General features: G+C 58.2%; 1 protein-coding gene across 4 annotated transcripts; it reads left to right on the forward strand.

Annotated features, from left to right (window-relative positions):
* The first annotated feature begins 125 nt into the window (after positions 1–125).
* BRD9 (bromodomain containing 9) lies at positions 126–23,027 on the forward strand. Of its 4 annotated transcripts, none has more exons than XM_042953754.1 (16): positions 127–288; positions 953–1,167; positions 1,427–1,559; positions 3,039–3,099; positions 3,529–3,673; positions 5,238–5,348; positions 6,011–6,186; positions 7,235–7,367; positions 9,206–9,281; positions 10,203–10,298; positions 11,171–11,303; positions 13,854–13,965; positions 16,980–17,018; positions 19,106–19,205; positions 21,426–21,599; positions 22,304–23,027. In XM_042953754.1, the coding sequence occupies exons 1-16, from the start codon at positions 237–239 to the stop codon at positions 22,402–22,404; spliced, it is 1,857 nt and encodes a 618-aa protein (XP_042809688.1). In that variant the 5' UTR covers positions 127–236; the 3' UTR covers positions 22,405–23,027. The 4 variants fall into 4 exon arrangements, with proteins under 4 accessions (XP_042809709.1, XP_042809688.1, XP_042809692.1 ...); XM_042953758.1 differs by having other exon boundaries at positions 128–288; positions 6,071–6,186; XM_042953766.1 differs by having other exon boundaries at positions 128–288; positions 6,074–6,186.
* The last annotated feature ends 444 nt before the right edge of the window (positions 23,028–23,471 follow it).

Raw genomic sequence — 23,471 nt, forward strand, 5'->3', positions numbered from 1 at the left:
GTCCGCCCTCCCGCCCGCGCTTGAAAGTGCCGCGCGCGGCGCACCGCCCTCTGACCCGGAAGCGCTGGGCGCCGGCGGGGCGAGACGGCCCGACTTCCGGCGCCTGCTTCCGGCGAGGCCCGGCGACCTCCGCGGGGCCAGGCGGGTGGCGAGTCGGGGCCGCGGCGGCGGCGGCGTTCACGCTGCGGCCGCGCTTGCTTGCAGCCCTCAGCCCCGCGCTCCGGCCCCGCGCCGCCATGGGCAAGAAGCACAAGAAGCACAAGACCGAGTGGCGCTCGTCCTACGAGGGTGAGGCGGCGGGCGCGCTTTGTGACGTCGGGCCGGCCAGCGGGCGGGGGGGGCGGGGTCCCAGGCGGGGGCCTCGGGCAAAGATCCCGGGCTCGCGGGCTCGGGCCCCGAGGGAGAATCCCCGGCTCGCCTGCGGGTGGGGGAGGGGGGTCTCGGCGGGGGGAGGATTCCGGGGTCGCGGGAAGGTGTCCTGGGCGAGGATTCTGGGATCGCGGGCGGCGGTTCCGGGCCAGGGCGCCAGGGCTGTCGGGCCTCTGGTCCGCCTCCTGCATCTGTGTTGGCTTGTCTGGTCTTGGAGAAGTTCGTCCCTGTTTGTCACCCGCGTCCGGCCTGCGTGTTCCTGCAGCCTCGGTCCTGTGTCTGCTGCAGGACAGACGGGCGTGAGCGCAGGCCAGGAGCTTAGGGAAGGGGGCGGGGAGGGACCAGGCTCCTGGGCTCCCCTGCCTCCTTGTTCCTCGCCAGACAGAGCAGCTTGAACTATGTCCCTGAGGGTGATGCAGCACCAAGGGGGGCGGGACTGGCGGCCCTGGGGTTTGCTTCCCCATCTTTCCCTGATGGTGTTGCCTTCTGGGGCCTGGGCGTCCTCTCTGTTCCCCCTGCACGTCGGGCCCCTGGTGCCTCTACACACCCGAGCACACCCTGAAGCTGCGGTCTGTGCTTACAGATTATGCAGACAAGCCCTTGGAGAAGCCTCTGAAGCTGGTTCTCAAGGTTGGAGGAAGTGAAGTGACTGAGCTGTCGGGGTCTGGGCACGACTCCAGTTATTACGATGACAGGTCAGACCACGAGCGAGAGCGGCACAAGGAAAAGAAGAAGAAGAAGAAGAAGAAATCCGAGAAGGAAAAGCACCTTGACGACGAAGAAAGAAGGAAAAGAAAGGTAGAGCAGGGAGGCAGCTGGCCGGTGGAGGCCCCCAGCCCCCCGGACGGCAGATCACCAGGGCCGTGGGGTCTTAGGAAAGGGCCGTCCTGTTTGTAGCAAAAGGCACACGAGCCCAGGGGGTGGTCATTGGGGGGGGGGGAGGGGGGATCTGAAGGAGAAGCGTCTCTGGAGGGAGGTTTGCCTGCTTGGCTTTGTGTCGCAGGAGATCATTTAAAACTGCTTGCCTTGCTCTCGCTGCCCTGACTCTGCCTCACAGGAAGAGAAGAAGCGGAAACGGGAAAAGGAGCATGGCGACTCAGAGGGAGAGGCCGACGACTTTGATCCCGGCAAGAAGGTGGAGGTGGAGCCGCCCCCCGACAGGCCCGTGCGAGCGTGCCGGACACAGCCAGGCGAGTGGAAGGAACGTGTTTGGAGGCTCTCCCGGAGCGCGACAGCTCGTCTCTGTGACACAGTGGTTGGCGTCGTGCTTCTCTGCCTCTTGGGGACGTGTGCAGGAAGGAGGGAACAGTGCTTTCTCTTCCAGGGCTCGACATGAAGCGTAGCTGGACCTGAGGTCTTAGTGTCAACTTGAACCTGTAGAGCAGGGTTCAGTCAACTACCGCCCCTGTGCCCCCTCCCTTTGTTTTTTTTTAAACCCACGAGCTCATCACGGGGAGAAGGGAACTAGTGCTCGAATCAGTTATTACTGAGGCTGTCAGGCACCACGAGGGCTGTGCCAGCCTCACCGGAGGAGAGAACACTCGGGGCTCTCTAATCCGTGAGTGGTCACTTTCCTCGGGGGCTTTCAAATGGTCAGGAGGTACTGAAGTGGAGGCAGTTTTGCTTCAAGCGTTTCTCTTCTTGACGTTGGGTTTGCCTGCCTGTGATTCGGGAGGGAAGGAAGCGGGGTCGTATGGTAGTCGTTGCCGAGGCTGTGGTTTTCTGGCAACAGCCGTCCCGTGCAAGTCATTGCCACGGTGAACAGGTAGGCCCCGGGGCCGCGGGGCACGGTGGGCAGGAGAGAAGGTCAGGCATGAGACGGTTCGCCGGGTGAACGTGCTCACGAAGTGCGTACAGTCGCCGGTCCCTGCCGGCTTGGTCAGATCAGCTGATTGAGGTCACGCGTGCAGTGCTTCCCTTCCGTGTACCCGAAGGGGTGATGTTCACACTTGCTCTGGTCACTGTCACTGTCGGGACCCACTCGTGGTCTGCAGGCCTGTTTGCTCCGGCCCTGGAACCGGCTATTTCTCCAAGGAGCCCTGGTTCCTTAGTGCATTCAGATGCTGAGGTCTGGGGGCTGGGCGTGGCCGGCAGTGGATGCTCTAGGTAAGAGCACTTGTGTTCTTATGGCTTAGGGAACAGAACCTAGGCCGCCACGTGTGCTTACTACGTTCAGCAGAAACCACGGTTCCACACCGTGGGCCAAGAGATGTAGTTAGTGGCCGTCCTCACAAGGACCCCCGTGCGGTTGCATTCGTACCCGTTTTACAGAGGAGGAGCAGCAGAGGTGCGGCCAGAGGTTCTGGACTGCCGAGTAAAGTGATAGTTGGTGAAACTCGGCCTCTGTGTCCTGGCCGTCTTCGTACCGTGTCTGGAATGTACTGGGCCCGGTCGTGACAGGGGACTCCTACAGACTGACAAGTGACAGCTCCCTGTTGTCGTTTGAAGGATCTTGGCACTTTCTAAGGGGTTTGGGGGACTGATGCTGTGGTGGATGCCCCTCCCACCCAGCTGAGTTTTTTGGGGCCAAGACCGGGTCTGGGTCGTCCTTGTACCCAGTTCTTGTTGGAGCCTGAAACACTGAAACGTGCCGTGGAGTGGGAGCTCTCTAGTGACACAGTATCGAGATGTTTTGACTCATCGTTATCCTGTACTCTTTAAATTGTCAGCTGAGAACGAGAGCACACCGATTCAGCAGTTACTAGAGCATTTTCTCCGCCAGCTCCAGAGGTAAACAGTTTCTCAAGAACTTGAGGTTGGGAACCTTCAGGGTGTCTTCCCTTGTGACGGGTTCTTCCCTCACCTCCCACACCCGTGAAGCAGACCCTTCGCCCTCCCTGGGTGACGCCCAGTCTAGTGGGGGGTGGGCCGGCGTGGGGAGAGCACCGTGTGCCCGGTCCGTGCAGGGCAGGGGTGTTGGTGGGGGGCGGTCAGGACCTCCATGATGCAGATGTCACGGCTCCAGCCAGGAGGGTAATTTTGGAATTTTTAACCATCAAAAATATCTACTACGCTTCTACAGGGTGTAAATTTTATCTCTTGTTTTAAGGAACAAAACTTGGTGAATTGTGTCATGTTTTTACCGTGAAACGTTTTGTATTGTTTGGAAATCTACATTTAGGGTTTTTCTCGTTTAAGTAATGACGTTCTTGTTTTCAGAAAAGATCCTCATGGATTTTTTGCTTTTCCTGTCACGGATGCAATTGCTCCCGGATATTCCATGATAATAAAACATCCCATGGACTTTGGTACAATGAAAGACAAGATTGTAGCCAACGAATACAAATCAGTCACAGAATTTAAGGTAAACTAATTTCGGTTTCTGAAATAATTGCTGCGAAGCTCTCTGTGTGTTTATGTCCAGTAAGTACTCTGTCCATATCAGCTGGTTTCTAGTTGCGAGTGTTCATGGGGGCCTGAGCCTTCGGGCCAAGGTCTCCCAAAGGTTGCATCAGGGAAACCGGTATCTTGTCTGGAAGCTGTAGAGACACGTGAGGTCAAGCAAAAGTGTGTCTGATTTGGTCTGACTCCAGAATGGGTATTTTTAGAATTACAGTTTTTCCTAGTTTTTTGTTTTATAGTAACTAAGAGTTTAATTTTTTTTTTTTTAACGATCAATTTCTATGACTCTCTAGTGTGTAGTTCTGAACTCTGTTTCTTGGTACAACTGCAAGGTAGGAATTGCTTGTTGGCTTTGATCCCAGGGGCGGATCAAGACGAGTGCTTGATGCTTTGGTAATGATGTCATGTAGAAAAAGGCATCGGGTTTCTTTCTTAGTTTCTATTCAATTTGGAAGGCTTAGCTCTATCCCTTTCATTTGCTGGTGACACGACTGAACGTGTTTGCTGAGCCTCAGAGGCTGTGCCACATGAAAGGGTACAGGGGCGGGCGGCCCTCAGTCCTCCACTTTCCTTGTCGGGCCCTGGTTTGCTCTGCTGCCCAGTGACGGTCCTGGATGTGAGCAGTGTCCCCCCTCTGCCTTGTCCTCAAGACTGCTACATCAAGGCCCACAGGCCCAGCCCTGGGGACCTTGGCCGTGGGGTCAGTGCTGGGGCTCGGTCAGGGTCTGGCTGGCTTCAGCTGTCCTTATGCGTCCTCATGGCCAGCACAGCGCACCTGTGACAGGTGTGTGTGCGGTCTGTATTTTGGTTGGGGTGATGATATATTGAAACGTCCAATAGCTTGCTTTTAACGTAAGCTGTTCAGCAAGATTTTCCTTATCTTACAGAAAGCCTTTTTGCTGATGCTATTAGAGTAATTGGCGATAGACCAAGTTTTGAATTCTGTGGCAAAATCCCAGAGAGAGGACATGAACGTGCTCAGCTCTCGGCTTATTCCTCGGCTTTTACTTAAAAGGACCTGGCTGTCACTTCTTGTTCCTACTTACATCTGATTTCTCCCAAAGCGGGGGAGCTGGAGATGGAGAGAGGGAGCTGCGATGTTCTTAGAACGCGCACGTGTTGGGGCAGCTGGGAGGCTCCGTCGGTTAAGCGTCCAATTCTTGGTTTCGTCTTAGGTCATGATCTCTTGGTTCACGAGTTCAGGCCCCACGTCAGGCTCTGTGATGACAGCGTGGAGCCTGCTTGGGATTCTGTCTCTCCCCTGCTCACACACACATTCTCTCTCTCAGAATAAAAAAACAGAAACAGAAGCCACGCGTGTCGCCCTCAGGAGGAAGCTCCAGGTTTGGCAGGCTTCTCACTGTAAGGTCTGGAACTTTCCTCAAAGAGTCGTTAAAAACCACTTGTTAAGCTGAAGAGCCTGGTTTAGTTGCTTGCCACTCAGGTTTAGCCTCTTGACAGGAGTCCTGTTTTTGCTGGCATCTTAGTGGTTCAGATTCGACAGATTCTATTTTTTTCCCTTTCAGGCGGATTTCAAACTGATGTGTGATAACGCGATGACCTACAACAGACCAGACACCGTGTACTACAAGTTAGCTAAGAAGATCCTTCACGCAGGCTTTAAGATGATGAGCAAAGTAAGAAGCCCGCGGCAGCAAGGAGCCACAGAGACGAGAGGTCCCCTCTGTCTCGATGCCTGCACAGAGCCCCACCCCCACTGACTGCCATGCTTCCACCCGTCCGTCACTGGCCGTGGTGCAGAGCCTCTGTACACGTCCCAGGCCAGCCTCCCCGCCAGGCGCGCGCGCTCTCTCTCTGTCTCTCTCCGCTCCCGCGCCAGCTGGAACGTCTCCTTTAGGGTTGGCGGAAAGTGCTGGATCTGTCGATCTAAGTGTGGGTGTCTGATGGATCGCAGCCAGCCTGTGATTGGTTTCACGTGGCTGCCTCACTGAGTCCGGACAGGACGTCTTGGCCGTCCGGAGTGGCTTCCCAGATCTGCCCCGTGAGCCAGGTTGCATGCGTCACGCATCTGGGACCGGTGCCTTGTGCCTGACCGGCCCGTAGGTGAGGTGCGGGCCCCCGTGCCCTCTGGCCCGTCCCCCTCCGCCAGCCCCGAGTGCTCCCAGCCAGTCGGCCGCGCCTGTGGTGCCGACTCCCACCCGCCCCTGCCGCGGTGGCGCCACGGGAGCCCGCTGTTAGGCCAGGCGAGGCTGCGGCCATCCCCATCCCACCCGTCGCCATGGCGCCTCGGCTGCGAGGCAGAGGTAAAGGCCTGCTGCTCTGTCCTTTTTGATTCTAGGAGCGGCTGTTAGCTCTGAAGCGCAGCATGTCGTTTATGCAGGACATGGATTTTTCTCAGCAGGCAGCTCTTCTGGGCAACGAAGACACAGCTGTTGAGGAGCCCGTTCCTGAAGCGGCACCTGTACAAGTAGAAACTGCCAAGAAATCCAAAAGGCCGAGTAGAGAAGTTATCAGGTAACGGGAAACGCACCTCAGGACCGTGAGTGAGGGTGAGCCTGTGCTGGCGCCCGTGGCCGCGGAGTAGCTCGTGGACCCCCACCTGCTGGAAGGAGCCCGGTCCCCAGCGGCTGCGTGTGAGCTCTGGTCTCAGGTGTTTCCAGGCAGCTGGCCGGCAACCTGGGCCAGCCGGGCCTCGTCACGCTAACGGACCTGGGGGCACAAGGGCAGGACAGCCCCTGCCGGCCATACGCAGGCTCTGTTCCAGGTGTGACCCTGCTGTTCCCATATGCGTGTTGCAGTGATTGTTGGCCCTTCACTCTGAAGAAGTTCCCTCACGTGCAGGACACTTGATGGTGGCCTAGTTTGGCTGTCCCTGTGCGGGGGACGTAGCTGTGCTGTGTTAGGCAGGTGACACGCTTTGTGGGGGGGCTTCATTCTCCTCATACCTGACCCCCCCCCCCAACTCCTGCAGCCGTCCACCCTGGGCCAGAGGCGGGGCCTTCTTGCAGGCTTGGGGTCCGCAGGCAGAGTTTGCTCCCGCGGCTCCTTGGATGGAGTCGGTCCATATGCTTCTGGAACCTTCCACAGGAGAGGCCACATCCCTTGGGCGCTGCACCCAGTGACCCTTGGCTGTTCGAATAAAGCTCTTCTCTGTGTGGGGTCTGAGCCCGCCTGCCGAAGGCTCGGGACGCCCCTTTTGCCTCACGACCTGTGCTCCCAGCTCACCCTTGTTTCTGGCGTCTGCACGCTCCACGGAGCTTTGCCTCTTTTTCCAACGGTGCCTCGAACGGCATTGTGAGTAGTGAGGTTGCCGTCAGGTTGCTCTTAGATCGACTCAGGTGTGCAGCTGAGACACGAGACACTCCAGCGGCCGTTTGGGGCTCCCTCGCTGTTCGTGGAGGCCCCGCATATTGCTGCAGTTACAGCCACGAGGACAGGGTCGAGGAGTGCTCCGTGCCCTTGCTCCCGGCCCGTGGTGACCTTGGGGAGCGGTAGGGACTGACCGTCGTGAGGCGGGAGCGGCACGTGCCCGGGTGACGTGTGTGGTGTTCCTGCCTCGCAGCTGCACGTTTGAGCCGGAAGGAAATGCCTGCAGCCTGACTGACAGCACGGCAGAGGAGCACGTGCTGGCCTTGGTGGAGCACGCAGCTGACGAGGCTCGGGACAGGATCAGCCGGCTCCTCCCAGGGGGCAAGGTAGCGTCGGGGGTGTCTGGGCAGAGCTCGTGTCCCGCAGGCTCCCTTGCGGGTGATGGGTCCCGTCACCGGCTCCGTCTCTGGGGTGGGCGGGGGCCTCCCAGAAGCGGTGTGTGATGCGGGGACGCTGCAGGCAGGCTCGCCCCGTAGTGGGATGTTGCCCACCGGCGGATGGACGTCAGGCCTGCCAGGCGCCTGCGCTGCAGCCTCCCTCTTCTCCTGGTGTGCTTGCGTCTCTGTGTGCCTCTGCGGCGCCCGTGGGTCCCATCTGACCCGGGCCTGGCCTGTGGGGGCCTCCCTGCTGTGCTTGGAGCACCCCCCTGCCGGGAGAGCAGACCGGCACCTCCGGTAGAAACGGTGTGGCTCTTGCGTGCACTTTTAAACCCGCTAGTCACGGTAACGAGGACAGAGGCGATGTTAATCCCGGCACGTTTACTTGACCTGGTGCATCCACGGTCTCGTCTGTGCACGTGGTCCGTGTGAAGAACTCTTAGAACTTCACATCCCTGTCTCAGACACGCGTTCTCAAAACGCGCGTGGAGTGTTAGTCAAGGATTTTGAACGATAACGTTTTGCATGCGCCGGGTTACGTGAAGCTTACGGAGATGAATCTTTTACTTACCTTAAGCTTCCCTGGTGGGAAGTTTGCGGTTCCCTGTGTAGCTGATGTTGATCTGCTGGACCCGCTGGTCTGCACGCCTGTAGTGCTTCAGCCCCGGAATGTCCCGGGCACTGGGCACGGCCCTCAGTGGCCCTGGGAAAGAGCCCTGCGGACGGTAGCTCGGAGAGGGAGGGCCGTGCCGAGCTGCGTGTATTCATCAGAGGCACGTGTCCACACCCGAACCCCCATTGCTCCCAGTGCTGGTTCTGCTTCCCTTTTCTCCCTTTTTGGGTTGTAATTCCACAGCGAGAAACCTGACTCCTGCTCCCCTTAGTGCATTCACGTGGTCAGTGATCACGTGATCAGCGCTCACGTGGTCGGTGCTCACGTGGTCAGTGCTCACGTGGTCAGCGCTCACGTGGTCAGTGCTCACATGGTGAGTACTTACATGGTTAGTACTCCCATGCTCACCGCTCACATGGTCAGCACTTACGTGGTCAGTGCTCACGTGGTCAGTATTTACGTGGTCAGTACTGACACGGTTAGCGCGCACGTGGTCAGTGTTTACGTGGCCAGCACTTATGTGGTCAGTATTTACATGGTCAGCGCTCACGTGGTCAGTACTGACACAACGCTCACATGGTCAGTGCTCACATGGTGAGTACTCGTATGGTTAGTACTCACACACTCAGCGCTCACGTGGTCAGCAGTGACAGGTCTCCTGTCCTCCCCGCCCTGTATTCAGGCACTCAGGCCAAGGGTCCCCCTCTTCTCTTCCCCCACTCCCATGTGCAGGTGCCCCTCCTGGACCTTCCTGGGGGCCTTCGGAGGAAGAGGGCTTTTGTTCAGTGGTTTTCTGTAAGCGGAACTAAGTCCCTTGCGTTAGAGATGGAGCCTCTAGTGCCCGTTGATACGGCATTTGGTGACCAGGGTCCTGTTCTGGGTCATTTGGCTCAGGTTCTGACATCCTGTAAGAGGGCAGTTTCTGGGGTAAGCTTCCTGTTTCCGTATCTCCTTTAGAAGAATCAGGAACTAGTCTTAATCCTTTCGGTACACATGGGTGTGAAGTCAGGTTCGGGGAGGTATGAGAGAGGTCTCTGCGGTCTTTTCCATGGGGAAACCAACTGCCCCGTGACCTGTTGGGATTTGTGCACGTTAGGCTGTGCTCGTACGCCTTAGCTCTGTTGGTGTTGTGGCAGAGCACGTAGGGCCGGCCCTCAGATGTGCTTCCTTGCAGATGGGCTATCTGAAGAAGGACAGTGACGGCAGCTTGCTCTACAGCGTGGTCAACACGGCCGAGCCGGATGCCGACGGTGCGTGGCCCCGAGCAGGGCTGGGGTTAGTCTCCGCAGCGCCAGGGAGTTTCGGCTTCGTAGCCCGTCTGAGATCACAGTTGCCCGTGCAGAGCAGGCCCCAGTCGCATGGCGTAGACGAATCCCATCCGGTGTTACTCCCCTGTTCTCCCCCTCCTGTGTATGACACGCAGCCTGCGTATGATACGTGGACGGGGCAGTCATCCAGCGGGGGCAGGGGTGCCGCTCAGACCTTTTCTGCCCAGGGTCTAGCATAGGCAGCCAGTGTAGAGCTGTGCTCCCGCAGGGCTGCGGTTCTACAAGTCCTCATGGCCTGACTTCCAGATACCATCATGAGGATCGACTCACACCCTTGTCAGGGCTCCCTGGGAGGAGCCAGAGTGCACAACTCCGTCGCACTCGCGGAGCTTGGAAGGGGCCCAGACGTGGGCGTAGAGGGGATGCCCTGTGTGATCATGGTGTTGAGGACCTTGAGGGGGGCACAGATGCTGGATCCGCTCACCCGTGGGGAAGCCCTTATGTACTCTGTCTCTTTGAAAAGTATCTCGAGTTGATCAACTCATAGCTTAGACAGAGTTAAGGTTTGAGAATTGTAGCGGCTACTTTTTTTTTTTTTAAGTGCTTATTTATTTTGAGAGAGAGAGAGGGAGAGAAAGAATCCCAAGCAGGCCCCAGGCAGTGCAGAGCCTGAGGCGGGGCTCGAACTCACAAACCGTGAGATCGACCTGAGCTGAAATCAAGAGTCGGATGTTTAACCGACTGAGCCACCCAGGCGCCTAAGAATTTTAGTGGTTTCTGTAAATTTGATTTTAGCTGGTCTTTCTAGAGAGCCCCCTGTGCCTTCCCCAAGTGCACTCTGTGAGCCACCGCGGGAGCTGGGAGCTCCCCGAGCCACCTGTTCACAGCCCGGTCCCTTTGCAGAGGAGGAGACCCACCCTGTGGACCTGAGCTCGCTCTCCAGCAAGCTGCTCCCTGGCTTTACCACACTGGGCTTCAAGGATGAGAGAAGGGGCAAAGGTGAGTGTGGGGTGGGCAGGTAGGGGCACGGGATGAGGGAAATCACAGGAGAGGTGTGGACCCAGCGTCCTTCCGCCATCTTCCTGGCTCACCTGTTCTTAGTACCGTGTCCAGATTCTGGCTCTGAAACTAACGAGATTAAATTAAGGTCCTGTCGAGTGAGGGGAATAAACGTTTCACCGGGCACGCTCCTCCTTTACCGTCCACTCGTACCGGCCTGTGGGTCTCAGCCCCGTGCCGACCGTGGGTGGGGGTGTATGCTGGGGTGTCTGCCGAATGATGGTGGGCAAGTGTGGGAGACGGAAGGTTGGACGGGTGTGGCGGTGGAGGGAGGGAGGGGACTGGTGTGCTGGCCGCACTCGTGTGTGTGGCCGAGTGACCGAGTGACGTCTGTGGCTGGTTTGCTAGATTTGGAGCGTGTCGGTGTGCAGCAGTTTTGTTCCCCGGGGGACAGCTGGTGGCGTCTGGGGACGTTGTGATGGTCACATCGTGGTGCTGCTGGAGTCTAGTGGGGGGGACGGGCACGTCTGAGACGCATTGCTCTTGAGCTCTGACGTCATTCACGTGGGGACGCCAGCCGTGATGCCCCCACAGCCCCTTGAGGGATCCAGCCTCGTCCGTGGGCTCGGTTCCCAGCAGGGCCCGGGTCGGCACGAAGCCGTCCTACCAGCACGCGCTCGCCTTGCATCGCGTGAACTGTCCTCTGCACCTGCTGCAGAGCCTGAAGTGCTGGTTCGGCCCGGAAGCTGCCACCGCTTCGGGTCGCTGGGGAGCAGCGATGTCACAGGGAGGAGGCTGGGAGCGGGGGCGTCTCGTGCGGGCGTCACCGCACGTGCGTCTCACGTCTTGTGCTCTCCCTCTCCTGCCCTCAGTCACTTTTCTCTCCAGCACCACCACCGCGCTTTCGATGCACAGCAATTCCGTGTTCGGCGACTTAAAGTCGGAGGAGGTAGACCTGCTGTATTCCGCCTACGGGGATGAGACGGGTGTGCAGTGCGCGCTGAGGTGAGCAGGGTCGGCACGGCCCGGAAGGTTCTCGCTTGCCGTGCGGGAGGAGCCGTTTCCCTGGTGGGTGGTTGGCGGGAGACGGCCGACGGCAGCGGGTCTGCACGGCGGAGGTTTTCGAGTTCTTTTCCGTAAACCACTGGTTTGCCGCGGGTTGGTCTTGAAGTTCGGGTAACTCAGCTGCGCCTTACAAAGGTGACGATCCAGGCTGTAGTTTAAAAAAGAACGTGTGTGCGCGTGTCACCAACCACGTGTGTTTGGAGCTTGTTTCGTGATTTCGTTGGAACGTGGCTCGGTGGCCGTGGTAGTCTGCCGGGGCCACCGGAACCGTGCACCCCAGCCTGAGGGGCTGAAGTGACAGGCATTTGTCGTCTGGCGGGGCCGGAGGCCGGGAGTCCGAGACCCGGGCGTGGGCAGGGCTGCTTTCTCCTGCGGCCTCTGTGCTTAGCGCGTAGACGGCCCTGGTCTCCCTGTGTCCTCACCTGCACGCCCCTCTCTAAGTCTGTGTCCCGGTCTCCGTTTCCTTCAGAGACACCGATCGTAACGCGTTAGGGCCCCCTAAAGACTTCGCTCGAACTTCATCACCTTTGGGAGGCCACGTCTCCAAATGATACTTTCTGAGGTACTGGGGTTGGAGCTTCAGCAGAAGAATTTTGGGACACGCTTCAGTCCCCATTGGTGACTGGGACGTGGTACTAAAACCTTAGACGTGGTGCCGTGTTTCTGTGGAGCTGCTGTGTTCTGTGCACCAGTAGAAGTAGGTCACGCCTGTAGAATTTTAGTAATTCTCCAGGAGGAAAGGCGAGTTTGGCTAACCTCTAAGAAATGGATCTTTCCGTATTAGATCTTTGATTTCAAACGGAACACGGGATGTATTTTAAAAACGAACAAAAGGAAGTCAGCCCTTAATACGATTTTTATGAGCCCAGAGAGGCAGAAGTGGAACACCAAGGAGGAAATCTGTGGTGAGCGAGGACAGTGTCACAAGTGGTGCCCTCCCCCCCTTTTGCCCCACTGCCCTGTCACAGCCTTTAAGGGACGGCAGTCACCTTTGGTTCAGGGGGCACGGTGTTCCCAGACCGTGGTCGCCTTCCCCCGCGCCCACCCCAGAAACACGGATGGACTCCGGGCGCTGGGCAGCGAGAAGCCCGACCGCGTGAGCAGCGCACGGCGGCCGCAGCCCACGCTCCTCCCGGGCGTCCCCGCGTCACCTCGCCACGCGCTCTGTTCCAGACCACGCCACGAGTGTTCCGGTGTCCCTGCTCCCGTCACACGCTCACGGTGGTGGCGTCTCCTGAAACGCTCCCGGAGAGACTCGTGTGCCGTCACGGTCTCACTCCCAGATCGGTGGCCCTCCTCGCTCCCCGTGTGACGGTCTGGCCTCTGGGGAGCCCTTCTGAGCCTTTGCCCCAGGGCTTAGAGGCCAGGACCCGGGCCTTCGTCCCCTGCCTCCTTTTACGGTGCCTTCCACTCACTTCTTTTTTAGTTTGTAGTATTCACGGAGTCCGAAAACCAGGACGATACTCTAGGGTGCGGTGCCCGCGGAGTCTCGTTCCCGCACGAGCTCCCTCTCCCCGCTGCTGTGGAGCATCTCTCCTCGGTCTCCTTTCGTTAAGTCAGAACGGAAACAAAAACGAAAAGAGCACCGGGTACGGCTGTGCCCCTCCCGCGGGAGCCCGCGTGTCCCCGTTGACCCCGAGCCGCGCGCTTGCGGTTGTGCGGGGCTGCCTGCCCGCGGCTTTTCGCGGTCGGTAGAGGATGGAGTCGCGGTCGGGGTTTCTCGTGATTTTCTTCGTAACGTGCTCTTCCTGGCGTGTCTCGTGCGGGGCGTGGTGTGCGGCGCGTGTGACGTGCGAGAGCCGCGCTCGTCCGCTCGCGTTCTCAGAAAGGCTTCCGGTCGGCAGACTGCGAGTGGTTCGGTCTGGGGCGAGACACGAGTGACGCGTGGATTTGCAGCTTGCGGGCTTGGCGCCCCCGATCCCTGCCGTTGTTCAAGAGCCCACCGTATGTGCCCGGACTCTCGTTAGCCTTGTCTTTTTTGAAGTGATCTTCTCGAGATGGTTTTTGAGTTCTAGCATCTGTTTTTTAAGATCTCTTGTTTCTGTCGTTTAGTTTATATCGAGGGAGAGCGCCCGTGCACGTGAATGGGGGAGGGGCGGGGGGAGGGGAGAGAACCCCAAGCAGCCTCCGCACTCAGCTCAGAGCCTGATGTGTGTCTGGAACTCCCAAAGTGGGAGATCGCGACTCGAGCCCAGGTCGAGAGTCACGTGCTTGACGGGCCCCCCGGGCGCCCCTTGAGGTCCTTTTCACCTTTCTGGATCATGGGCCACCCTGAGTATCCGACGGAGACGGTTGCTGCCACCCCCCAGAGTACACGTGGGAGGTTTGCGGCTCTCGGCGAGACCCTCTCGCGGAGGCGCGTCCGAGGAGCCGGGTCCACGGGGCAGGCCCCGCTCCTCGGGACCGCCGGCCACGGGGAAGGCGCCTGGGAGGCGAGAGCGTGCGGCGCGGGGCCTTCCGGCGGCATCGTGCCCTCTCTCGGCCTTCCAGCCTGCAGGAGTTCGTGAAGGATGCTGGGAGCTACAGCAAGAAGATGGTGGACGACCTCCTGGACCAGATCACCGGCGGGGACCACTCGCGGATGCTGTTCCAGCTGAGGCAGGTGGGCGTGCGTGTGTTGCGTTTGTGGGGCCGCGCCTGTGGAGCGAGCCTGTCCGGATGGACACCGTCCTAGGGAGTCGCTGGCTGGTCTCCCCTCATTGATGTTTTAAGTTTTTATTTCAGGCAGTCAGTTTTCTTTCAGAGGAACTGAGAAGTTTAAGAAGACCCACTTGCCAGCCCCCCTTCCCAACCCCCCCCCCCCCGCCCCCCACCGTCTCTGGGGCTCTGTGACTTTATACCCAGATCACTGTCATGTGCCGTCCATTCCCTTTGCTCTGAAGACTCTTTTTGGCTATTTCTTCGAGTGTAGACCTGCTGACGGGGAATTTACTCAGCTTCTTTTTGGTCTGAAAGAAGTTATTTTATCCGTATTTATGGAATTCCTCTTCCCTGGGTCTGGAATCGTGGAATCATAGGCTGCTTTTCTCCTATTTTGAGAGACATCTGACCACACCGTTTCTGAAGCGTCGCCGTCGTAGGCGTCTGTGTCTTCTGTCGTGCATCTTCTTGGCAAAGCGCACGCGTCGGCCGACGGGCTTCGAGTGGGCTTTTCCTTTTTTCAAGGTTGTAGGAAAAGACCAGAAGAGGTCTGTGCTATACAGACCTCTGTCCCAGGAGGCCTCAGATACTCGCTCCTTTGTCCTTTGCAGGAAATGGACTGCTTGCTGCTCTACGTGCTTCTAAAGTTTAATCTTTGTAACTGATTTTCAGTAATTCGTCTCTGATGTGTTTCAGCGTTCTTTTCTCTGTGTTTGTCCTGCTTAACGTTTGTCGGGCTTCTCAGGCCTATCATTTAGAAGATTTTCATCCGTCGTCTTTTCAGATGTCGTGTCTGCCCCCACCCCACACTCGTCGCTTCTCCGGGACTCTGACACGCGGCCGGCATCCTGGCCTGTCCCGAGTGCCAGTAATGCTCAGCTCCTGTCTCAGTCTCTTGTCCCTCCCTCAGGGGTGAATGCTGTCTGTTGCCGTGGCTTCAAGTTGAGTGATCTGTTTTTGTGCCTCAGCCACATTTGCTGTTAAGCTCAGCCAGTGAAGGTTTCCTTTGAGACGCCGTGTTGTAGGTCTAGGCTCTGTTTTCTTCCTTCTTAGGCCTTCCCTTTCACGTTATGTTCACGCTTTCCTTTAAACTTTTGGACCTATTTCTCGTATCTCCCACGGCTGCTTTGAAAGTCCTTATCCGCCAATTTTGTCATCTCTGCCATTCCTGGATCTGCCTTTTGGTAGATTTTCCTCTGCTTACTGTCCACAGTTTGCTGCTTTATTGTTTGATTGGGCCCCGGGCATTACATTGTCGAGTCTCTGCTGTCTGGACTGGCTATTACTGCCGCCAGCAGTCATAAGTGACTGGCGGAAATAGGACTGTGGTTGGTCTGAATTAGATATGATGAGAATGTGAGCTGCGGACCAGAATTTTAGAGACTGGTGCGAAAAAAGAAACGTAAAACTATTTCATTATTTTATCTGGATCTCACGTTAAAATAAAAAATGTTTTCAATACGTTGGGTTAAGTGAAACGTGTCATTGTCAACTACGTGTTAAGATTAATCTTAAGCAGGCTACCGGAAGGTTAGGTGGGTATGTGCTCACGTTACATTACTGCTGGGCGAGGCTGGCCTGGATTTTACTGTGTTCCTTTAAGAACGTTGATGTTCATTTTGGCGGAGTTCTTAGGAGTCATCTGATTTCTTGGGATTTGTTTTTAATTTGGTAGGGTGGGTTTCAGCGGCCTTTATGTTGGGTGAATTTGGCCCTGATCCCAAGGAATGGCCTTTCGGGGTCTCTTCTGGTGGCCCAGGTTTCAGTGAGGTCTTGGCTGGGTGGAGTTTGGTTGTGTCTCCTCACGTGTACCTGGCCCCATGGTGTTCGTCTGTGTGTGCACAGGTCAGTGTGGTCCGGGTTCAGCCCTCCTGGACTTGAGCTCCTGCTGTGAGCTATATCCTCCTCTCCAGACTTTGCCACTCTTCAGTTCCGTGTGGCCGCTGTGCCCCGGCTGCCGTTCTCTGCACCGTGGTCTGAAAGTTTTCCTCCTGGTGCCCCCCTGGGCACAGTGTGTGAGGCTGTGTCTTTATAGAGCAGGAACTCCTGAGATGTCCTGGCCACTTGGTTTCCTTTCTAGATTCCAGCGGGATCACTTTTCTGAAAGTGAGCTTGCATTACAGGAGTCACGTAATTCCCAACGTGCTGTGGCATCAGGTGACGTTTGATGCTAAAACGTATACGTTAGTGGAGGCGTGCGTATGCGTGTGGAACTGGACGTTACAATAGCGGAGAAGTTAATTTCTATTAAAGCTTATAAAAACCTTAGCACGGGTGAATCTCTAGAACGTTGTCCCAAACAAAAGATCTCAGATGCAAAAGCGTGCGAGCTGAGTGACTGTTTTGAAGGTGAAGATCCTGCCAGATTGCAGGACGGTGGCTCAGTAGCATTTAGGCTTGTGATCTCCACATGTGGTCACACGTGGCTGGGCGTCCCATACAGAATAGTCACACAGTAGCTGTCTTGGGTGACTCTGGGTCCCGCACAGGCTGTGGTCATGCAGTAGCGGTCAAGTGTAAGCCTCTTGTGGACACTGCAGCCCGAGGAGAAGATGCGTGGCCCCACAGTGCAGCCCATCGGAGGGCAGGGGACCCTCCTCACCTAGCAGGTGGTTTCCTGAGCTGCCCCTGAGACGCAGGTACAATGTCAGACGTTTACCTTCTGTTTGAAGCCGTCCAGGGCTGCGGAAACGCGTCGGGTGCCCTCTCCTTCACCTCCGTCCCTCCCAGGGTGCCATCAGGGCGCTAGGCCTCCCAGGGTCTTGGCTGGGCCTGCATGAATCGGGCCCTCTGCGGGGAATTGGCTGTCTGTCTGATGCTGCACCAGCTCTGATTCACAGGGTGGTGTGAATACCGCGAGGACAACCCCAGCAAGACTGAATGGGCTGCTTTAATTTACGTCTGTGTACACGATATGAGTGAATCATTCCATATAAAACCGTTCCGAAAACTGGCTTCTCCCGTTTTGATTTGCAGAGGAGAAACGTTCCCGTGAAGCCTCCAGAGGAAGCGAAGGTGAGTTGCACGGACGTGTAAGTGAAAACCTGATGATTAGCGTTCCTGCGGGGAACGGTCGTGTTCAGCCTGTGAAATGGGGTCGTTGAGAAGAGGTTCACGTATTGTTTTCTTGGGAAACTGGTTAGGTGGTAGTCTCCCTGCCCCTGAGTTTTAGTGACAAGGGTGAGGGGCAGGAAGCCATGGCACTTCTCTTCCAGTCCAGGCACGGGAGCCGCAGAGCAGTGGTCGTGCGGGGGCCCTGTCTTCTCACGTGGCAAGTGTGCACGGCCGGCCGGTGGGGAAGCAGGCGCTGGACTGGATTCCTGTAGGGGAGCCGCGGGGTACTCTAGCCTCTGGGGTGCTCCCTCGGCTGTGTGTGGGGCCTCGGCGCTGTGAGGTCTCTAGGGAGATCTGCGTGTATGCTCTTTGGCTGGTGTGAGAAGTCGTGAGTAAACCAGCTGTCTTCAAGTCGTTTTTACAAGTTCCAAGTTGCAGGCGAATCTGTGACAACTTGGAAAACCACAGCTGTGGGATGATTGCCCCAGCCACGTAGGGAGAAGGGCCCCGTGCTGGGCCCTGGGTAGGATCATGAGTAGCACTGAGCCTCGGTCTCTGGTTGCAAAGTAGAGCGGTAACAGTGGGGTCGTTGTAGGACTCTCGGTGGCACTCTCCCCTGAGATCTGGCTACTGCCGTACTCCATAAACACGAGCTCAGCCCCGGCCCGGCGTGTCGATGGCCCAAAGTGATCACTGTAACATTTCCTCTTGAGAGAGATTTATCAGAGCACAGAGCAAAGTGGCTTTTCTGAAAGTCAAGTGAAAGAAGCAAATTCACAGATCACCCAAACGGGACAGACCGATGGCAAGGGTTCACACCCAGACAGGACGACAGGAGAGGGCTCAGACCCAGAGGGGACAGGCCGACGTGAGAGGGTTCACACCAGAGGGCACAGCCCAACATGACAGGACTCACACCCACAGGGGACAGGCCAACGGGAGAGGGTTCACACAGAGGGCATGGCCTAACGTGACAGGGCTCACACCCACAGGGGATAGGCCGGCGGGAGAGGGCTCACACCAGAGGGCACGACCTGATGGGAGAGGGCTCACAGGCCCTGTGCCCCTTGCCTGGTTAGCAGGGTCTCATCTTCCTCCTTTGCCAGGTCCCTGTGTGTGGCCGGATGTAGGTGGGTGCCTGTCCCTACTCTCTGGGCTGGTGGGGACCCTGTGTGAGCCTTCGAGCTGCAGGGCGGGCTGAGGGTGTTCGAGGGCACGTGACGTGCACCTGCGCGACCAGGTCCACAGGCTCTGAGCGTCTGCTGCAGTGTGGACCTTTAGTTGAACTATCTGGTGAAGAAACGGTCCCTCCAGGCCGTGTGTCGGGAAGGGCGTGGTCATCGGACAGTAACTTATCCCACAGTGACTTAGGGTCCGATCTCCAAAGTGAGGGTGGGATTTGGTAGGATTTGAAGGCCTTAGGGTCTTACCTGTAGTATATTTCCCTTAAAGCACCAGAGGTGGCTCTCAATGTTCATTTTAAAAACGGCCATACATTAGCTGTTACCTCCTAATGTTTACGAGCCACAGGCTGCCGTGAAAGGTTTGTGTGGTGGGAGCGTCTCGGGGAACGCTGGGCTGTTTCCTTACGGTGCAGAGAGGGCTAGGAGGGCGTGGGGCGGCCACAGAAGGAGAGAGAACACGCTTGGCATGGAATCTGCCGTGTTTTTACGTGTAGTCTCTGCAAGGTAGCTGTGAGCCCCTCAGGTCCCCTGTGTCCCCCTGTGCCACCGCCCCCCCCCCCCCCCCCCCCCCCCCCCCCCCCCCCCCCGTTGCAGGGACCCATTTATCCCCGAGAGTCAGCAGCCTTTGGCTGTGGGGTTTGGTCTCGGCAGTGGCAGCCGCCTCTGGGAGTGCCCCTGGTGGTCGTGGCTGCAGCAAGGACCAGACGCAGCGTGGTCTTCCTGTTCCCTGGGTGTGGACGTGGCAGAGGCGGCCTGTCCTGGGGGGGTGGGACGCTGACGCTCCTGTGAGTTCAACAGCTGGTGCTAACTGCCCGCTCAGTGACCTCTTTCCTTTTCTGCTCGGTACCTACCCGTCTCCTCCAGGCTGGGGACTCGCTGGGCGACAGCAACTCCGTCCTGGACTTCATGTCGACAAAGTCCTACTCGGACGCCTCCCTGGACATCTCCATGCTTGGCTCTCTAGGTAGGTCGTGCTGGGCGTGCTCACATCCTCAGGCTCCGCTGGAAGAGGACGCTGTGTTCTCATCCCCGGTGCCGTGTCAGTCTGCGAGGTGGTCCCTGGGGCACGAGGCTGGTGTGCCGAGGCCTGTCCCCTTTCTAGGAATATGGCCACTGTGCTCGGGGTCCCTCCCTGATGGCCCCAGAGGGGGCTTGCCCAGGTCTCCTTTTTGACGTCAGGGTCCCTCGAGCCTGTCGGTCGTGCAGGGACGAGCTGCCTGCCTCGTGGCCTGCCATCGACGTGTCTGCGCGCACGTACCCACCAGGCTGTGCCCTCGTCGGCAGCTGAGCCCGACCCCGCCACGTGAGATGCCCTCTACGGTCCGCATGGCACCCGGGGTTTTGGAATCTCTTTGGCCGTCCGGCTCCCTGTTGACTCGAGGCTCTCGAGGTGCATTCTCCTCCCCTCCTTTCCTTTGGGCCGACCTGACCATTACCACGGGGCTTCTTGCGGACAGTGGCCTCCCTCATTGCGTGTGGCCGTGCCCGTGGTGCTTCCGGCGTCGAGGGGTGGAGGCCGGACGTGCTGCTAAACATCCCGAGGCACAGGGAGCGGCCCCCCAAGAACGACCCGGCCCCAGAGGCCACCGCGGCCAGGGGTGAGAAATCCTGCCTGCGTCAGAAGTGGTTTCTGTCAGCGGCTCAGAGCGCATGAGGCCGGCTCTCGTTTTGTCATCAGCCCCGTGGTCTCTGCCTTGGGTTAGGCTGTTTGTACTTAGCGTGGTAACCCAGACCTGATTGAGATCTGCTGTCTTGCTCCTTGTCTGTTATTTTCCCAATTGTTGGGGGGTCCCACGCCTACCGCTGGGTTAGGTGGTTCCCTAGGAGTCTTGAGACTCGTGGCTCTGGTTTGATACAGCAAAGGGGGACAGATCGGGACCCACAGAGGAAAGGGGTGCATGGGGTGAGTCTGGGGGAGACCAGGCAGCACTCCAGAGCCACCCCATGGGGTCCCACGGACACGCCTGACTCCCAGCATCGAGTTGGTGGCGACCCTCCCAGGATCCAAGTTCACCAGCCAAGGGCCAACTTGGTCTTCTGGGCTTGCGGTCGGAGGCTGCTGTATTAACGTTAGCCTTGCCAACTCTTCTTTTCCTCTGCGTTTAAGGTTTTTTTCCTCATTACTGGTTTTTGGTAGTTTGAGTATAACGTGCCTTGATTTGCTTGTGTTTGGATTTATCTGTCGGGTTATGTTCGACCTGTGGACTCGGGGGGACCTCTGGACTCGGGGGTCTGTGGATTTTCAGCTGGGCTCCCGATTCTGCCATTTGTTGCTGAGTGTCTTGGCTTCGTGTCTGGCCGTCTGTTCCGCCGCGGCTGACCTGCTGTTGTCCTTCCCAGCGTGGGGTGGCGGGTTGCCGCAGACGCTGCTCTTTTCCTGTGCCGGAGCCCAATTCTGCTTTTCCAGACTCTCCCCTTCTCCCCTCACCACCCTCTTCCTCTGCTTTTTGAGGAGCGAGTGCCTAGTCGCGAATTTAAGGCCCCTCTTGTTCACAACTTTCCTCCCGTGTTTGGTGGGGCTGTTTCCCTGCCCTCTGCCCGCCCGGTAGTGGTTTCTCATGGGCCAGACCGCAGTTAGGCCTTTGGGTGCTGGTTAGCTCGCGTGCCTCGATGCTGCGCTTGGTCACGTTCTGACGGGCCGTTACCGATGTGTGGGCGTCGGACCCTGTCCAGGTGTGCCTGTGAGGTGCTCTAAAGGCGGCCCTGAGCCACCTTTAGCGTAGGGAGGGACACCGTCCCGCCGGTGGACCGCACCCTTCTTCAGGCTTGGGCCACCGGTTGTCGGAGACACGTGAGTTCTTGAACTGCCTGGAGGGGTCGTGTGCTCCCACACACGCAGGGCCCCTCCTGGCCCAGACCCGGGAGCTCTCCCGGCAGCCCACTGCCCGGGGCCCCCTGCCCCCGCTCTGGCGCGTTCTCCGTCCTGGCGTCTGCGGGCCTCCGTTGCACATGCTGTCCTGCTTCCTGCTTGTTTACACCAGAGGGCAAGCCCTCTTCGTGAATGGCTCAGATCTGACGTGGCACCCGCCCTCCAAACTTGCCTGTCCTCTCCCCCCCCCGCCCCACCACCCCAGCTTTCCGCACGATGGGTGTTGTCCCAAGCGTTCATAGCGGCGAGGGAGAGACCGGGGGTGCGGCCCAGGCGTCTGGGTGTCTGACGTCTGACGGCCCCGTGTCTGTGCAGGGAAAGTGAGGAAGGAGCCTGACGCAGACGACAGCCACCTGAACCTGGATGAGACGGCGAAGCTCCTGCAGGACCTGCACGAGGCACAGGCAGAGCGCGGGGGCTCCCGGCCGTCCTCCAACCTCAGCTCCCTGTCCAACACCTCCCCCTCCGATAGGGACCAGCACCACCTGGGTAAGGTGGCCCCCGGGACCGTGCGGGCTGCTCCCTCTGCAGGGTGTCCCTGCCCCTGGGGCGCTGAGACCGCCCTATAGTCGGGCAGCTGCCCGGGGCTGAAACGTGTGAGTGGAAGTCACTTGGCGTTAGGAATCGTGGGGAGTGGCCGTGAGACGTGGCCGGCCCTGCGTCAGGAGGAGCCCCAGCTGGCCACACCCCAGGGTCCTTGGGAGGGGCAGAACGAGCCTCAGACGCTTAGTTCAACTCGGGGAACGTTTGTTTCTTTCTGCCATTCCCGTGTTCAGTCCTAACACAGAGTGTCAATGAGTGTGTCGATCCTCCGGGGCCCTGAGGGTAGAGCAGGTGGCCTGGGGCCTTCTGTGTTTACTGAGACAGAGCGGGCAGGTGTGTGGGCCCCATCGGGATTTCAGTCCCACCAGGAAGGGAACCAAACGCTTCCTGGCTCCTTGAATTTACTCCCTTACTTGCCCATGCTGCTGTCGTAGTTCCCAGATAGAAGGTCGGGCTCGCGGAATATGTCTTGACGTCGTGGGCTCAGGGGTGCTCGTCCGCGGTGGAGGTTTGGCTGAATAACAAGCGGGCTCTGTGGCTGAGGTGTGGTTTCACTAACCGCTGTCACTAGGACACGTTTTCAGCCCGGTGTGAACCGTGACGTGTGTGTGGATCTGCTGTGTGAACACCTGTCTTTCCCACAATTGCAGGAAGTCCTTCTCGCCTCAGCGTCGGGGAGCAGCCAGAGGTGACCCACGACCCATACGAATTTCTTCAGTCTCCAGAACCTGCAGCCTCTGCGAAGAGCTAGCCTTGTAGATAGACTTCCGTTAGTTTTTTATTTTTTTATTTGTGCGTACAGAGTTTTTGTCGTGAGACAGAGACTTTCGTTTTGTCCCCTCTGGCGTGCGGGAAGCAGCCCCGGGAGGCGGGGAGGTGTCTCTGGCATCATGTCAGCCACACGCGGATCCCGTGTTTCTGTGGGTAGCCCCGTGAATGCTGGACAGTGGACAGCACACTACAGGTGTGTGACCGGGTGGGGTCGGGCCGTGGTGCTTTGTCTCTTGAGCTTTGAGGGGTCTGTAAAGCTCCGCCCTGTGGCTGGCCGGGACACGCCGTCCTGCCCCAGCATCCTTCCCGAGCACCCCTTGGGAGGCAAGAGATGCCCACGTTGGGGGTCCTGTGTGCCGTTTGCCCTGCCTGCCCTCCCCGCCGTCCCCACGTTTCCGAAGCAGGTCGTGGTGGGGCCGCACCCTCCTGGCCTGGGACAGGGTCTGTGCTGGGCGAGGCCTGCCTTCTGCTGGAAGCTGACAGTGATGTGCTGTGTCCGTAGACTTGGTTAATCTGGATGTGTTTACTGGATGCCTGTTTACATTTGCAAAACGTAGAGATGTCAATAAAATACAGAGCGATTGCACGTAATTGTTTGCAGCCCCATAGGTGTCCGCTTCTTTGTTGTTTTTTTAATTTTCTTCAACGTTTATATTTGAGAGAGAGCACAAGAGAGGGAGGGGCCGAGAGAGAGGGAGACACAGAAACGGAAGCAGCTCCGGGCTCCGAGCTGCCAGCACAGAGCCCGACGCGGGGCTGGAACTTAACAAACCGTGGGATCGTGACCTGAGCCGCAGTCGGACGCTCAACCACCCTGAGCCCCCAGGCGCCCCTGTGGGTGTCCACTGCCGAGCGACTTTTCGGCGGGAACCTTCGGCGCAGGAGGTCAGCAGCGTCCGTTCCGGCCGCTCACCCTCCCGCGTTGACTCCGCGTCTGGCCCCGTTCTCCGCCCGCAGTGTGTCTGTCTCTCTTACCCACCCTGCACAACTTCCGGGTGGCTTCCGTTTTGAAAACAGAATTGGAAGGGCGCCGGGGCGGCTCCGACG

Source organism: Panthera leo, chromosome A1, assembly GCF_018350215.1.
Source record: "Panthera leo isolate Ple1 chromosome A1, P.leo_Ple1_pat1.1, whole genome shotgun sequence".
Classification (NCBI taxonomy): domain Eukaryota; kingdom Metazoa; phylum Chordata; class Mammalia; order Carnivora; family Felidae; genus Panthera; species Panthera leo.

What these genes read in the sequence shown, in the direction of transcription:
- BRD9 (XM_042953754.1), top strand. Translation starts at nt 237, where the DNA reads ATGGGCAAGAAGCACAAGAAGCACAAGACCGAGTGGCGCTCGTCCTAC. An exon ending in GGTGTGCAGTGCGCGCTGAG is followed by an intron (nt 11,304 to 13,853) that starts GTGAGCAGGGTC and finishes TCGGCCTTCCAG; the next exon opens with CCTGCAGGAGTTCGTGAAGG. An exon ending in TAGGGACCAGCACCACCTGG is followed by an intron (nt 21,600 to 22,303) that starts GTAAGGTGGCCC and finishes CCACAATTGCAG; the next exon opens with GAAGTCCTTCTCGCCTCAGC.